Below are 15,193 nucleotides of genomic sequence, written 5' to 3'. Positions count from 1 at the left end.
AGCATATCCTTGGTGGAACTCCAATGTGAACTAGAGGTAGCATTTATACCATTGATACTACAAGATAAAAATCTCTTGTGTAGAGTTTTCTTTCTCTACTGTCTTGACGCTTTCACATTTATATTCTTGCAATCTAACTTTGTGCACTCACTTTTCTAGAGTAATTTGCTAAGATTGGTTATAGGTTGCAAACCTTTTGAGTGATAGAATAGACACACTAGATAAACCTAGAGAACATTTAGATAGAAATTGATATAAGTTTATCTTGTGAAGTTTTTGGAGCCAATTAGGTTAGTTTTTAAGTATCCTAATTCATCCTCCTCTTAGGATATCACCGACCCCTTCACCTAGAGGCAATCACGTATGCAGATTGGATCTGCGAATGAGATTTAATATGATTGAATGTCTATTAGGGTTTAGAGTCATGATGGACTTTAATGTGATTACATATCTATTGGCGTACTCTATATAAGATGAGGCAGGAACCGTAAACGCAAGAGTTGATTCAACCACCAAGGCCCTAGCTGCCATCTCTTTCCCGAGCTCTCTATGAAACCCTAGTCGGACACGCGGTGCTAGCACACTGATGTATGGCATTACATCCATGTATGTGTGGATACCGTAGAGACGCTGTTGCTATTGCAGCGCTGATCTCCTCGCCATGAAGATCGCATATCGTGTTCTTTGATCACGACGCTGGTCTTGCTCTGTCATCATGGATCGCAACAAAACCACTCGAAGCCAGTCAAGGACGTGATGTACCTGCTCAGAGCCGGTCAAAGGTGAGACATACCAGTCTAGAGCTAGTCGAAGAGTTGCTTCATCTGCATCAACGCGTATCATATTGAATAGCTCCAACTCTTGTTCCGCTGCACCGCACGTTAAGTGGTAACGATCTATGACATACTACTGATACGGTTTTCAGGATAATATGGTAAAAAAAATTATTTTGTTAGCTTGTACTCAGTGCATAGTGCGCCGTTATCGGATAGTAAGCCAAAGTATCTCTGTAGTAAATTGCCAACTGGATGACAAGCCTGACATGCAACGGTAATTTCGTTTTGCTTCGCAATTTACCCGCATGGACTTGAACGATAATTTCGTACTGCTGCAAATTTGTTGCCGCCAAACGCCTCAATACAAAATGAGTTTTAATATTGCCTAGTGCCTACTACGGCCGGTAACTACAATGCACAACTCCACATCCACTTGTTCGTTAGCCTGCCAGGTGTTGTCAACTAGAGCGAGAGTCCGGCAAGGAATGAGACCCCGGTGGCCGGCAGCCAGGACGCGCCGGCGATGAAACGTGCCACCGTGAACATCTCCGCCTCCACAGTATCGTTGATGACGCGATGGCCTGGCCACGGCACGCGCCCTGCCACCCCCGCGCCGGGTCCGTAGTTCATATACTCGCCGTAGTAGAGCGTGTCCAGCGCGTACGTGCTAGCGTTCCACTCGAGCCACCCCTGCGGCGGGACGTGCGCGCCGATGTAGGACATCATCACCACCACCCTGGAATATGGCTTCCACGGCCGGCCCAGGTACGTCGGCGCGAGGAGCGGCACGTGGTCTGGGGCGGGTGCCGTGGCTGTAAGCGCGGCGGGCGCTGGCGCCGTTACCGCGAGGTCTGGCGCGGCCACGACGCGGCAGGCGTGGAGGACAAGTCCGGTGTCCTGGCACGGCTCGCGTCGGTTCTGCGCCGTGACGGTGTTCTTCTGCCCGGGCAGCGGCGCGCGCGCCCAGAGGTTGCATCGCTGGAGCACGGCGGCGGCGTTGCCGAAGACGAAATCGACGGTGCCGTAGACGTCGCAGTCGCGGTAGAACTGGCGGTTGGAGTGCGCGTACAGCGTGTCCTGGTAGCCGATGATGTTGCAGCGGTGGACGACGGCGCGGTCGGCGCTCACGCGCAGCGCCACCGCCTGGTGCTTCGCAGGCCCCGCCCAGTTCTCCACCGTCATGTCGCGCATCATGAACCCGGTCCCCGATGCGGCTGCAACGTAAGACAAATGGGGTCGGCGTGACTTGCAGACACAACGCAATGCGTTGCAGAGTGAGCGCGACGTGACATCGTCGCGTCCTGCAACAGCCAAGTGCCCAGCACCCCACTAATGCGGGTAGCGGTATGGCGCACAGTTAAATCCCCCACACCAACTTTACCGTGGCCCCATTGACAAACAAAGTATGGAATATTACTGCCACCTCTTTTTCCTAAAATCCATTTCAGGAAACGAAAATGCTATGTATACGACCGGCCGTCAGACTGAATTCCAACTACTTGTTACTACAGTACGCGTGCTAAAGTACACTAGTCGGAGCAATCGGTTGGCCAGGTCGTACCTATTGCAGTTCTCTTCAGGAAACCCACCAACTATTCTAACCTCATCAAACTAGTCAGCACAAATTAGTACTACTGGCATTACTATGAGGCACATGGAATCCTTTCAGAAACCGTAGAAAAGAAAGGTATACACATTATTATGATTGATCGACTTCATTCTTGATGTTCATAAAACATACTTGGGTGTGACAGCCTATATTAAACATGATTCATGGTTGATAGAGCAACTACTAATTTACCATTTTTATTTTCTAAAAAATATTTTATATGAAAGTGGAAAATGATACTTAAAAAACAATTTTGCAGAAACTGAAAAACTGAAACAAAAAAATGACAGGAGGCTGCAGTGCAGAGATGGCACGTGACCGGTGAATGCCTTATGGAGAAAAAAGCGTGGCGGCACGTACCGAATGTGGCAGTTTGGAAGGTGGTGTAGTTGTCGGCGACGCTGCGGCTGCCGGCCACCACGGTGACCCCCTTGCCGTCGCCAACGAACACCAGGTTCGTCTTCTTCATTCCCACCTTCACGTTCTCGTCGTACCGCCCAGCCTTCACGTATATCACTGTCCGGCGCTCGCTGCACTCCGGCGCAGCCTTCACCGCGTCCGATATCGCGGAGTGTGTCCCCGTGCCGTCCTTGGCCACTACAATGTCGGCACTGTGCGCTAGCGACGCCGCGGGGGCAAGCAGCAGCCTCCGGTCCCTCTTCAGCAGCCACCGCGGGAAGCCGCGCACGTCATGTTTCGGCACGTTGCAGCTGCAGCCGTTCTTGGCGTCCGGGTTGCCGGCGACGCCTTGCGTGGTTGTGGCGGTTGCGGTCTCCGCTGCAACGGACACGTACATTGCGAGGCAGTCCCGGACCATGGCGCGGGCCGTGGCGAGGTGGGGCGCGTTGTCCGAGACGCCGGCCTCCACGAGGCTGTCGGCGCAGGTGTCATGGTTGGTGAGAGCGGCGGAGAGCCACGTCACCACGTCGTCGGACGCGGCACCGTTTCTCCCGGCGGCGGCCAGGAGTTGGAGGGACTCCTCGAGCAGCTCCGCGCAGTCCACGCGCGCCGCGGCGGCGAGCGCCGGCGAGGAGGAGTACGCGGAGAAAGGGGCCACCGAGGAGATCGGCGCGACGTCGACGGCGTTCAGCGCCGCGAGCGCCTGGCCCAGGCGCTGGGCGGTGGCGTCGAGGGCGAGGCGCAGCCGCTCGTGGCGCGATGCCTCCTTCACCGCCGACGCGGCCGGGAACGCGAAGAGAAGCAGGAGACAGCAGGGGATCAGGACAGCGACGAGGAGGCGACGAGCGAGGAGGTGGTCCATGGCACGTCCCTGATCGAGACTGGAATGTTGCGAAGTGAGGAGTCTAGGAAGAGTGTGAATCCGTTTGGAGCGATGCGTCCGTTTATAGGATACGCGACGGAGGGGTGGTGTGGGTGGTGACAGTGAATGAGCTTGGGTTGAGCTGGAGCTTGCCCCTCGCGGAAAGCGCGTTGGCGCGCGAGCTGCCGATGGTTTTTCCAGTTCAGGCATTGGAGTTGGGCTCGCCGATCAACGGGATTGTGGCTGTCCTGTGTGGCGCGCAGCTACTCTGGTGGGCGGTTGATCTCGTTTCTTGCTCCAGCTGTTGGGATTTTTCTTCTTGTGCAGGTTTGGTGACGTGGAAATTGGAATAAAAAACAGCTTCTGCAGCTGTACGCAATGAATCTTCAGTACTCTTTGAGGTGGTTATTTACCTTGACCATTCTCCAAGTCGAAGCCCTGTAAAAAATTCTCTAGCGGCCACCGGACCAGAACCATATGTACAGTGGTAGACTAGAGCTAATGTGATGAGACTCTTTACTTCTTCATCCTCGTTCCCCTCCTTTCTCCTTTTCTTCATCTTTCTCATCTTTATCCTCCAGTTTTTATTTTTCATTGTGTTCAATTGGCTAGCGGGTTTTGAGCCACTCCTCCTCGAAAGATCCACCGCTGGATATATAGGTGTAGCAAGACAAGAGGCTAAAGTGTGCGCAAAAGTCACATATGCACACCTCATCGAATGGTGCAGAAACAAGCTGTCGAACATGAACGTAATACAGAAGGCAATCAGAAGAAGTTAAAACTTACTGAGATGGCTTCTCTTTTGTTGTCTAACTTAGGTCTTAAGGCACTGCATGGAATTGAACATGTCTTTCGCTATAAATCGCCTGGTTGAACAAATACTTTTCTGAATATCAAATTCTTTTGCTTTTTGGTCAATGCCTTTTTTATTCTTTTCTTAATACTCTTTTGCTTTTATTCTTTTCTGAATATCCATGGCCACCATTTCTCATCAGGATCTTTAGCTGCTTCTGTCATCATAATGTAATATATTCTATACTGTTTGATTATCCATTAGTGTAAGGATAAAATTATTTTCTAAATACTAATGCATTTTTTATTCTTTTGCTTTTTTGCAATTTTTAAATATTTTGGTAAACTATTTTAATAGGCATGCAAGCTTACATGCAGCAAGCTGATGCAGATACGGCTTAAAGCTAGCACTTGTGGCTTAAACAGCAAATATGTGAATTACAGCAGCCAGCAACCCACAAATCTTGCCACCCAGCAAGCTGAAGGGCCTGAGCCCTGAGCCACCGGGTCTCTGCTGGTGCTGATGCGGACGTGCGGCTTACCGCAGGCTAGCTTGTGGTGGTTTTACGGGTTAGAAGCAAATTTTATAAAATTTTTGTCTAAAAAGATTCTCGTAAAACTCTATTCACATTATTTATCTCATAATTTAATAACTGAGCTGAAAGAAATAGAGAAAAAATAAACACATATTATCACAGGGAAGATGACACATATAAGTCGAACGCGCACAACGAAAACAACGATCGATTTCATGGGTGCGCCACCAGATCATTTCATCCAATGCTCCCGATTCACAGATCGATTGTTCTGCAGGTCCATATCTACCTCGACTCATCGATTGTTTCTACACCAGAGTATTCCGTAGTATTCTGTGCTCACCAATCAACAGAGGATTGCATGCAGCGCATCGATTGTTCCAATGAAAGACTGGAAGAAAAAGGAATCATTGACGACGACGAGGAGAGGAGGTTGAAACCAGGTAGCGGAGGAGGATACAAGCAGCATTGGCAGCCATGTTGATTGGCAGCAGAGGTGGTAGAGAAGGAAAGGTCGTTAAGGCTGTAGGAACAAATTTCTTGTGAAATCAATAGTCTTTTCCTATTTAGATCACCTAACGCATCACAAAACTCAAGCGGAAGCAAAAATAGAGATAGGTTTTAATCGAGATAACACGACTTTACGGATGGTATATGAACCATAGGTTACATTTAAGATCAATTCATGTGTCTTAGCACTCGAAAGATCACAACTTGTAAAAAAATAAGAAAAGATGAACACGGAGCAATGAAACTCTCAAAGTTAATTGTCTAGATGTAAGAAAATTCAAGACCCTATCACATAAGCGTGTGTATGTGAATTTTAGGCTCCTAGCAACAAGAAGAATGACCTCATAAGGTACTGAAATTTCAGCCCAAAAACCAAAACGAAAGTCAAAACCGAAAATCGAAAAACTTGCAAACTTACAAGGGAACCAATAAAGAAAAACTAGAAGGAAGGGATTCAAGTATATACAAAAACATAAACTTCATTACTCAAAGAGGTCATCCGTATTTTAGCCGGATTACAAAGATTTATCTATTAAAACTTTCATCTATTATATAGGCTAAGCACTCATCCTTTTGTCCTCTAAAATCCTAGCTCTAAGCTCTCAAATAAGTGGCATAAGAGGGGATCAAGTGACTGGTTCAAATTCTTTAATAGCCCTACCCCTCTATTTATAGGCCTAGAAAATTTGACATCTAAGCTTCCTAGCTTTTCTCCAAAATATCCCTCTCTTGTAGTATACTTATACCTACCACCAAGAGTATTTTGGTCCTATCGTTGTAAAGAATACTAGGGTCCCCTTGCGGGCGGACCCACTTCGGTAAGATATCGGCGGGTGTTGCGTGTCATGTTTTGTCCTGAACCATGGCAGCCCTGCGCGACTAGTAATCAACCATGCAACCAGGCTCTTCGACCAAGCTCCGCAACTAGTCCCCAGGTCACAGGAGCAAACCCCGCGATGAGTCCCCTCTGGTCACGGGGCAGGTATATATTCGAACAGTCTAAATCATAATAAATGCCTTTTCACTTGAGTATTTCTCTTCCCTAGGTCCTCTTTCGGGTCGTCCAAAGCATGGCCGGCGCAGAGCTACCGTGTCCCGTCTCGTAGCATTAAAAGCTATGGGACGGCCTGACGGGCGTGGCAGGAGGTCTTTTTTGCAGGTGTGCAGGCGGCGCGTGGGACGAGACAAGGCAGTCTAGGCGATCGGGATGACATAGGCGGTGGAGCGATGGGACATGCTCTATACCATGCATCGTCAGGTACATGGTTCAATTCCTTTTTTTCAGTTGTTAAATGCGAAGCGGAGTATGAGGGCCTCTTAACCAGAACACGAGCATCGCCCATGCGGGGAGAAACACCTACTAGCGATGAGGGACTCGCTACTAGGTGAAATCCCGTCGCCAAGGGATCTTCAGTGCTCGGACCGGACGATGGTGACCTACCTCTCTGAAGTGAGAAAGCTAGAGCAATGCTCCATTGGCTCGGAAGTTACACACGTCCCTCGCAAGGATTTCTTCCCTAGCCAATGGGCTTACCCGTCTAGCATCTTTTTGTGAACCTGTCCCAGTCGGAGTCTTTGAGAAAAAGACTCACATGGCCACCCGTTGCGGTCTCGGGCCAGAGCGGAAGGGATGCTCCGCTTAGAAACGGAACACCAGAGGCAACACCTTTAGAGGAAATACCTCCCTCGGTGTCATCGACTCGGGTGGACACTATGTGGACGCCCTGCTCGATTCGGGTACGACCTGGATGGATCAGATCTCGGACTACCTTCAGAATCAAGCAACCCCTGATGACGATGTGTCAGCAGAAAAGGTCATGCGGGCTAACAGCGAGAATCCTCCTTGATAGAGGGACGCCTCTACCACCAAGGGATTAACGACCCTTTACTGAAGTACATCGCTTAGGATGGGGGGAGCATAGCACTCCCTAACAACCTCAGAGGTAGACGTGAAGGCCGGACCTCTCACCGCCCTCCAGGGTGCTCGCGAGCAGATGAAAAGGTGTGAGTCATGCCAGCACCATGATCGGAATACCTACCTACCAGCCCGGGCACTGCAAATCAAACCACTCTCTCGGCTTGTCGCTGTCTGGGGGCTGGACGTCATGGGACCGTTCTCTAAAGCCCCAAGCAGCCATAAATTCCTAACCTCAGGCACGGCTGTGACCACCGCACGCGGAACTGGTCGCAGGTCACTAACAACCTCCAGTTTCCCGACCTCGCGTAGTCGGGTTGATCGGGGTGGTCTATCGCCGATCATACAGCTCGCGGAACGCTAGCTCTACGTATGAGGTTGCTCAGAGACAAGCCTATTTGAGTATTTTGCAGGACCTTCCAGACGAGTGTGGACATGAATTGTAAGTTTTTCCAAATTAAAGTAATCAAACCCGTTATGTTGCAAGACTCCATGGACAAACGCGGTTTCCTGCCACATTCCGAGATTTGTTAGCCCGTTTGCTCGTGTTGACGGGACGAGATCCGAAACTAACCCGCTCGCACGATGACAGGGTAAAGGCGCCCGAGGGTTAACGACCACATTATCGCAAATCCTAAATCGGGTCGAGCGTTGGTCGCTACCGAAAGGCTTGTCGTACTAAGGGTCTCCCTCAGCGTTAGGAAAGTTGCTCGCGAGTGGCTTAAAGGCACCCCGAAGACTATTCGTCATCCAAACACGGAGAAAAACCACATAAGGGCCAAATTCCTGTCATTACAAAGCCTAGGGGCTGGTTCCAGACAAGCCTACGACATTCCTCCTAGGACCCAAAAATACCCCTGAGGGGGTCGAACCGGACGATCCACAGACAGGAACAAACGACATACAAAAATGAATCTGCCCAAGCACCGAGTTCCTCCGTGGTCATCCGAGTACCTTCAAAGCCAGCGCCAACTGCCGGCAAGAGGTCCAGGTCGGGGAAGTGGTTGCTTATGCAAGTGAGGGCCAGGCAGGCACCACAGACTGCGACCTTGAAAAGATGGTCTCTGACGGTCTCACGAATCCTCTACTCAAGGCCACCTGCCTCCTCAGATGCCGCCAAGAACCACTTGACATGACCGGACACGGTGTTCCCAGGGGTCGGACGGACCTGGACACCGATGGACCGAAGAAACGAGTCGAAGGGGGTGAAGGCTCGGCTGATTTGGTTGTAGAATGCCACTCGTTGCACTCCTTGGTTAGCCACTTGAGTTCCTTTCGCACCGCATAGAAATCTTCCCAGCAGCAGCGAAGGTGGTCGTAGAACTCCTCCCTCTGTTGCGCGCTTTCCTTGGTCGCCCATTCCAAGTCCCTCTTCACCCTGAGCAACTCCTCCCAGTAGGCTAGTCAAAAAACAGAGCACAAGCCACACTGGTGTCAGCTGGACGAACCCAACTAGTGTAACCTAGGACCATCACACGGTGCGAGTGGTTAGTGCAACACACCTTGAAGGTCACTCGAAGTACTCGCCCGCTCAGCCACATACCCCCGCACAAGTCTGGTCGCCACCTCCAAGGATTGTCGGTCGGAAGGGTGGTCGACGAATATGGTTGGGGATTCGATGAGGGCTGGGGGGCCAATCAGCGTGGGTGGTGCATCAGTTCGGGCGGGAGGCTCATACACCCCGGGAACTCTACAACCACAACGACACAATTTTGTCAGGAAACAAAGGCGTGGGGGCTCCATTCAAAAAATGTTACATAACAAAGGTTACAATTGAGTTTTTTACTCTTCGGTGGCCTTCACCCGGAAGATGGATGTCACATATTCCACCGTCCCCTGGCATTCCCGTTAAAGTCTCTCCTCAGCTTCTGGATAGGCAACCACGGCCCCTTCCTGGACCAAGTCCAGGTTGAAGTTAGGGTCACAGCTGCGGTAGCACCGAAAGATGTACTCTGCGGTTGCCCTCACCGCATGCGAAAGGTCCTCTGCCCCCCTCAACGCTAGGGTGGCAGGGAGCTCAGAGAAGTGCTCTACAAGGACCCGGAGGGCGTAGGCCCACACTTGGGCAGTACGGCCATCCTTCAGCTCGACCACCCCCAGCCTGAGGCTACTTAGCGGGTCTACCAGCGCTCCAAAGGCTTATTGGAGGATGGTGAGGGTAGTGCGCTCTTCATCCTTGAGCTGGGAGCGCTCAGTGGCCAGCACAGCCTTCTCTTGGGAGAGCTCACCACACCTCCTCCGCATCTCGACCAGCTGCTTCTGCCGCTCAACGGATCTACTGGTCGTCGTCTCCTCTTCGACCAGCTTGCGGACGGCGACCGAAAAACGGCCGACCCACGAGAGCAAGTCAGGAGTCAAAACAAACTCCTCGACCAAGCCCGTGGGGCCTGGAGCTGCTGTCAACACGCCGAGAGGCAAAGCAAATGCTGGCAGGGCGTCGGGGCATCAGGACGGGGCACCGTTGGGGGGGGGGGTGGTCGCCGAAGGCCTACAACAAACTAGCAAAGTTGGTGAATCAAGAAGAAAAGAGCTTATCAAAGTATCCACAACTGCCCATAAAAGGCCTACCTCTGCAACGGAGAACGATGCACCAGCTTGGACCTCACAAACCCACCAGATCAGTCGGTCGAAGAGGACAACCCTGTGAGAGGGCCGCTGGTGCTTCACGTCTCGCAGGGACATTTCAACGCCCCCGCATCCAATGATCCTTCCTCCACCCTCTTCCCACACCATGCGGACACTAGGTCCCTGACGCCAGGGTCAGATCACGCTTGGCCAGGACGGATCTGGCCGTGGGGCACCGGGTCGGTCCTGGACTTGTCACCGGGTCGGTCCTGCTCGGGCCGCAAGGCGTCGGGTCGGTCCCGCTCGGGCCGTAGGGCATCGGGTCGATTCTGGACTAGTCGCGGGGCGCCTAGTCAGCCTCCTGCTGACCGGCACCACTCACAGCACCGCCACCCTCGACCACCACCGGACCCTGAAGAGGTTGGCCGCCCCCCGGCCCAGTTGGGTGTGAAGCGCAACTGGGACGAGGGACGTCCGGGGCCGGGACAGCTGCTTCCTCATCGATCTCCCGAAAGGGCCTCGTCGACCTCATCGATTATTGACCTCAGGGCATCGATCTCCTGAAGATGCTGAAGATAGCGCGAGAAATAAAACTCTTGCCAAGGAAAAAACTTGGAGTAGGGAATTCGGGGAAAATATCAAACCTACCAGCTTAACCCGCTCCCTATCGCCCGGAGGGAGCTCGCATAGAGGGATGCATGGAGTGCCTCCTTTCCTGGAGGTCGCGACCATCAATGATCTGACCTGTAGATCGATGACCTCATTGAAAAGATCTAAAAACAATAATGGTAAAACACCGCTTGATCGGGTCTCCCGAGGCAAGTAGACTGTTGAAGCATTACCTGCGGAACTCTCCCGGATATCATCATCACCCCCGGTGTACAGGTAGGCCGGGTGTGCCATTCGCCAAAAGAGGCAAAGCCTCCACTCGATGAAGTCACACACGACATCCGACCCCAACAGACCGGCTTTCGCTAGCCCCCTAACCCGGTCGGCGAGGGATAGTAGCTTGGCGATCGGCATGGGAGAGCTCGCCTAATTCTCTGCAAGACGTGCCAGCGCTTCAGGCACGCGAAGGTTCTCGAGGGAGTCTTCGATCATAAGGTAGAACCACTCCTCCCTCCAGCCCGACCACGACTATTTTAGGTTCATGTCCAAGTAGGAGCTGGCGACACCGTCTTAGAGATGGAAACCGTAGCTCCTGGTGGCTGACCTTGGCTGGAGCCAGGCCACATAGAAAAATCTGAAGAGATCGAGACATGGCTCGACCCCTATGATGTTCTCGCACATATGAGCAAAGATGCTCAGCATGATGTTGGGGTTTAGATGAAGATGGCAGATATCGTAGAAGGATATGACGGTGTAGAAGAACTCGGAGAAAGAGGGGACGAGACCGGCCAAGAAAAATGAAGCAATGATTATGATATCCCCTGGCGGGGAGCAAGAACATCTCCCCCAGGGTAGTACCCAGAGACAAATGGCGTGGAAGCATACGATTCTTGTACATCTGTTTAAGCTTCGTAGCAGTGCATTTGGACTTGGGGAAATCGGCCTCCTTTCCGGTGCGTGGCGCCATGAGGGTACAGTGGTGGTTGTTTGAAAGGCTCCGATGGGGGCTGGAGGTGAAGGTCTCTAACTCAAGAGCTCAGGTGGCGAAGAGATTTCTGGGGCTCTCTATCCTTCAATTTATAGGATCGGCTCAGTTCCGCCACCCCGGCTCCCAAGGATTCGTCTGGTGAACCAAAATTCTCTCATAATCCAACGCCCATTATGGTTTCTCTTTCCCACTATCCTTTTCTAGGGACGGTTAACCTCCCCTCAGGATGCTATTTTCTGGGGTGACTACGAGATTGGACCGTATCGATGACCACCCCCGGGTGAACTCATGTTCACCTAGGGTCCAAGTTTTTCAACCAAATACAGCCACGGTCATTTGACAAATTCCTCAGTCTACAACATCCACGAGGGAGCTTGGGGGCTACTGTCAGTGTAAAGAATAGTGGGGTCCCCTCACAGGCAAACCCACTTCCGTAAGATATCCGCGAGTGTTGCGTGTCACATTTTGCCTTGAACCATGGCCGCCCTGCGCGACCAGCCAGCGACCATGTAACCAGGCTCTCCGAACAAGCTCCGCGACTACTCCCCAGGTCACAGGAGCAAACCCCATGACCAGTGCCCTCCGGTCGTGGCGAAGGTATGTGTCTGAACAATCTAAATCACAATAAATGTCTTTTCACTCGAGTATTTCCTTCCCTAGGTCCTCTTTCGGGTTGTCCAAAGCATGGCCGGTGCAGAGCTGTCGTGTCCCGTTCTGTAGCATTAAAAGCTATGGACGGCCTTACGGACGTGGCAAGAGGTCTTTTTTGCAGGTGCACAGGCGGCGCGTGGGACGGGACAAGGCATTCCAGGCAACAAGGATGATGCAGGTGGTGGAGCGATGGGACAGATTCTGTAGCATCGTAGAGCAAATGGATACATCTGCTCTTAGTAATGATGGGCCTAGGTGGGAAGCTCTAGCTAGGCCTGAATCTATACCTTGACTCAAGTGTAAATCCTCTCTCCCTCTGATATATAAAGGGAGGAGTACTAGGCTTGTAGGAGATAGAGAAAAAAAAGAGAGGTCTAGAGGCGAAAGAGGCCTAGAAGAAAGCTGATCAAGAACATCATCTGTACCTCACTTAGACAACAAGAAGAAGAATACACATGATGTATGGCTATTACCCTGAGGGGGGCTTGAACCAAGATAAATCCCGGTGTTCTTGAGTCACACACACACAGCCAGATCCAACATACGCTTCCCGAACAAAGATCACGCACCGATCGTCCGATACACCCCGAAATCATTGTCAGGGATTTACCCTCAACAGGTCCTTTTTCTTCTCCATTCATTGGACGAGCACGGTGCCTTCACGACTTAGCTTTGCCTTGACGCAAGCTTCGCGATGGTGCCACGTACTCCTCCAGTTCTCAAGGTTTTGAGGCCAAATCGCGAAACTGCCTGCACGCTTCTTAAAGCATGACTCACTGCCTTGCTTACACCTTAAGCAAGCGCTTCGATATCGACGCGTGTACTCCGTCATGCGATCTTGATCGTCGGCAAGTCTCTCCCGCTCCTTATCCCATGGGCATCTTGTCACTTGCACCAGCATCCCCTTCGCTTAACTTTATCAATACGCCGTATCTATCCGCCTTCAATGCTTTGCTTGACCTCCACGTGTTCAGCTAGGATCACCCTTGACTCCGCCTAGCCTCCTTGATCGTCTGGCACAAAGCACTCCACTTGGCCCCGATCATCCCGCCATCGATCATCAAGTTACATCCATCACCTACACACTATGAGACAAGCAAACACATATTTCCAACTCCAATTCCAGTTAGTCTATAATCGATATGCTCAAATGAAATCCCAAATTAATTCAAATCACATCAAAACTCATGCAAAACCGAACATCATCAAACCAAATAAATGACAATGCCAATCACTCATCACAAGTAAACCAAGGCAGATTTCAACTTGGTTTCTCAATCTCCCCCTTGATGAGTGCATTGACAACCCTCAAAGTACAAAGATTTTAGTTGAAGAAATTAAAACAAGATAAGCTCATCCAAGTGACCAAAAACTCGATAAAGAGCAAAATATATCACTTGGCATAAGAAAGGTTGCAAAAGCCTTAAGAGAGGCAAAGACGAGCCAAAAAAAACTCAAAAGGGCAATAAAAATTCAAAAACCCAAGAACACATTCTCCTCCTTGATGATTGCACATATTCCATTTTTTTTCTTTTCTAGATAAATGCATTTTTCTCCCCCTTTATTGAATATTTATGCATAATATTTTTGGGCATATTTTCTCTCCCTTTGGCAATTCAAACATCAAGGATACAAGACTATACGAAAGATGTGCAAATAAAATGCAAGCCTACAAAGCTTCACATATAGATTATAAAGCACTTGCAAGGACTAGATGTCAAAGCACTAAGAGGAGTAAACAATATAACTCAAAGGCGCACAAAGTCTCGAAGTGAGTTCATGTCACAAGCACTGGGAGTGAAGCAAGTTTTGATTATGTTGTTCAATTATCTGTTGAGACCGGCTCAAGGAACAAACCAAATCTCTCCTATGTGCTGAGCCCAGGAAATTATCCCAACACATAGTGACTTCATTGATGATAATCATTACAATATCCTTACTTAAACGAATTAACCGTCTTACAAAAGTGACCTTCAAGGGTCGAAGAACCAAATAAACTATAGCGGAGCTAAATGAACTATTACTACTCTAATCCTTGACGACTCTTCCACATGCATCATCGACGTAGAAAGCATCTTAGAACAATGCACCTTCAGCGTACTCCTCGATACCTTCTCCAACTGAGTGTTTGGTGATAGCAAGAGTGAGCACTTGTCATACTCAGCAAGTTGTGAAGGAAATAGTATGCATATGAAGGCTTTGACAATAATAAGGCTAATATGGCTCTTTTGCATAAATCAGCATTTAAGTAAAAACATTTGAAAAGAAATACTAATTAAGTGAATAACAAACCACCTCAAGATTCCATCCATCCTGACTAAACCAACTAACTAACACATCAACCAAAGTTCCATCCACTAAGGTTGAACCCTCAATCATACTTCCCACCACTATGACTGACCATCCTCAACTATGATTCCCACCATCACAGTTGACCCGACTAACCAACACATCCAATTGTAATCATGGTAGGTTTTCAGTGCCACTCATGACCATAAGCACGACTGAATATTCAATTTTAACTCTGCAGAGGTTGTACTTTATCCACAAGATGTATCATCCTATTTTGCCGAGCATCCGTTGGCCGATGGATAACTCTTACACACTACCGAGGTGTGTGCTAGGATTCCACTATAAAGCCTTTGCAATGCCCCCTCTCAGCACGTGTCTACTCGCTAAGGTTTCACCGCCACGTGATTTCACCTCAAAAACGGAAGTCCCCTCTTGCGCCTTTCGGATCCCAAGACATCGTCCATTCACCGCTCTTCTGCCTGGTCTACACTTTACTGAGAGTAAGCAAATTACTCAACTAGGCCTGTCCCATAGCAGGCTTGTGGTTGTACTATAAACACAGAAAGGTCACCCCACAAACCGGTCCTTAGATTTGAGCAAGACTACCACTTTCTCATCACACACCAGCCTCATCATACCACTTGCTCAAATCCCTATACCATGTTGCTACAAAAATCATTCCATCATAT

General features: G+C 50.1%; 1 protein-coding gene across 2 annotated transcripts; it reads right to left on the bottom strand.

Annotated features, from left to right (window-relative positions):
• Nucleotides 1–1,027: 1,027 nt before the first annotated feature.
• LOC133917471 (pectinesterase-like) lies at nt 1,028–3,686 on the bottom strand. Of its 2 annotated transcripts, none has more exons than XM_062361368.1 (2): nt 2,746–3,686; nt 1,028–1,990 (listed from the first exon to the last, which is right to left on the bottom strand). In XM_062361368.1, the coding sequence occupies exons 1-2, from the start codon at nt 3,644–3,646 to the stop codon at nt 1,239–1,241; spliced, it is 1,653 nt and encodes a 550-aa protein (XP_062217352.1). In that variant the 5' UTR covers nt 3,647–3,686; the 3' UTR covers nt 1,028–1,238. The 2 variants fall into 2 exon arrangements, with proteins under 2 accessions (XP_062217352.1, XP_062217353.1); XM_062361369.1 differs by having other exon boundaries at nt 1,315–2,105.
• Between the last annotated feature and the right edge of the window lie 11,507 nt (nt 3,687–15,193).

Source organism: Phragmites australis, chromosome 5 (assembly GCF_958298935.1).
Source record: "Phragmites australis chromosome 5, lpPhrAust1.1, whole genome shotgun sequence".
Classification (NCBI taxonomy): Eukaryota; Viridiplantae; Streptophyta; class Magnoliopsida; order Poales; family Poaceae; genus Phragmites; species Phragmites australis.
This window is presented reverse-complemented; position numbering and strand designations above follow the sequence as displayed.

Bases quoted from the DNA above. Each gene is read 5' to 3' on its own strand.
- LOC133917471 (XM_062361368.1), bottom strand. From the start codon at position 3,646: ATGGACCACCTCCTCGCTCGTCGCCTCCTCGTCGCTGTCCTGATCCCC. The intron at 1,991-2,745 runs GTACGTGCCGCC...CTTACGTTGCAG, and splicing joins CTTCCAAACTGCCACATTCG to CCGCATCGGGGACCGGGTTC.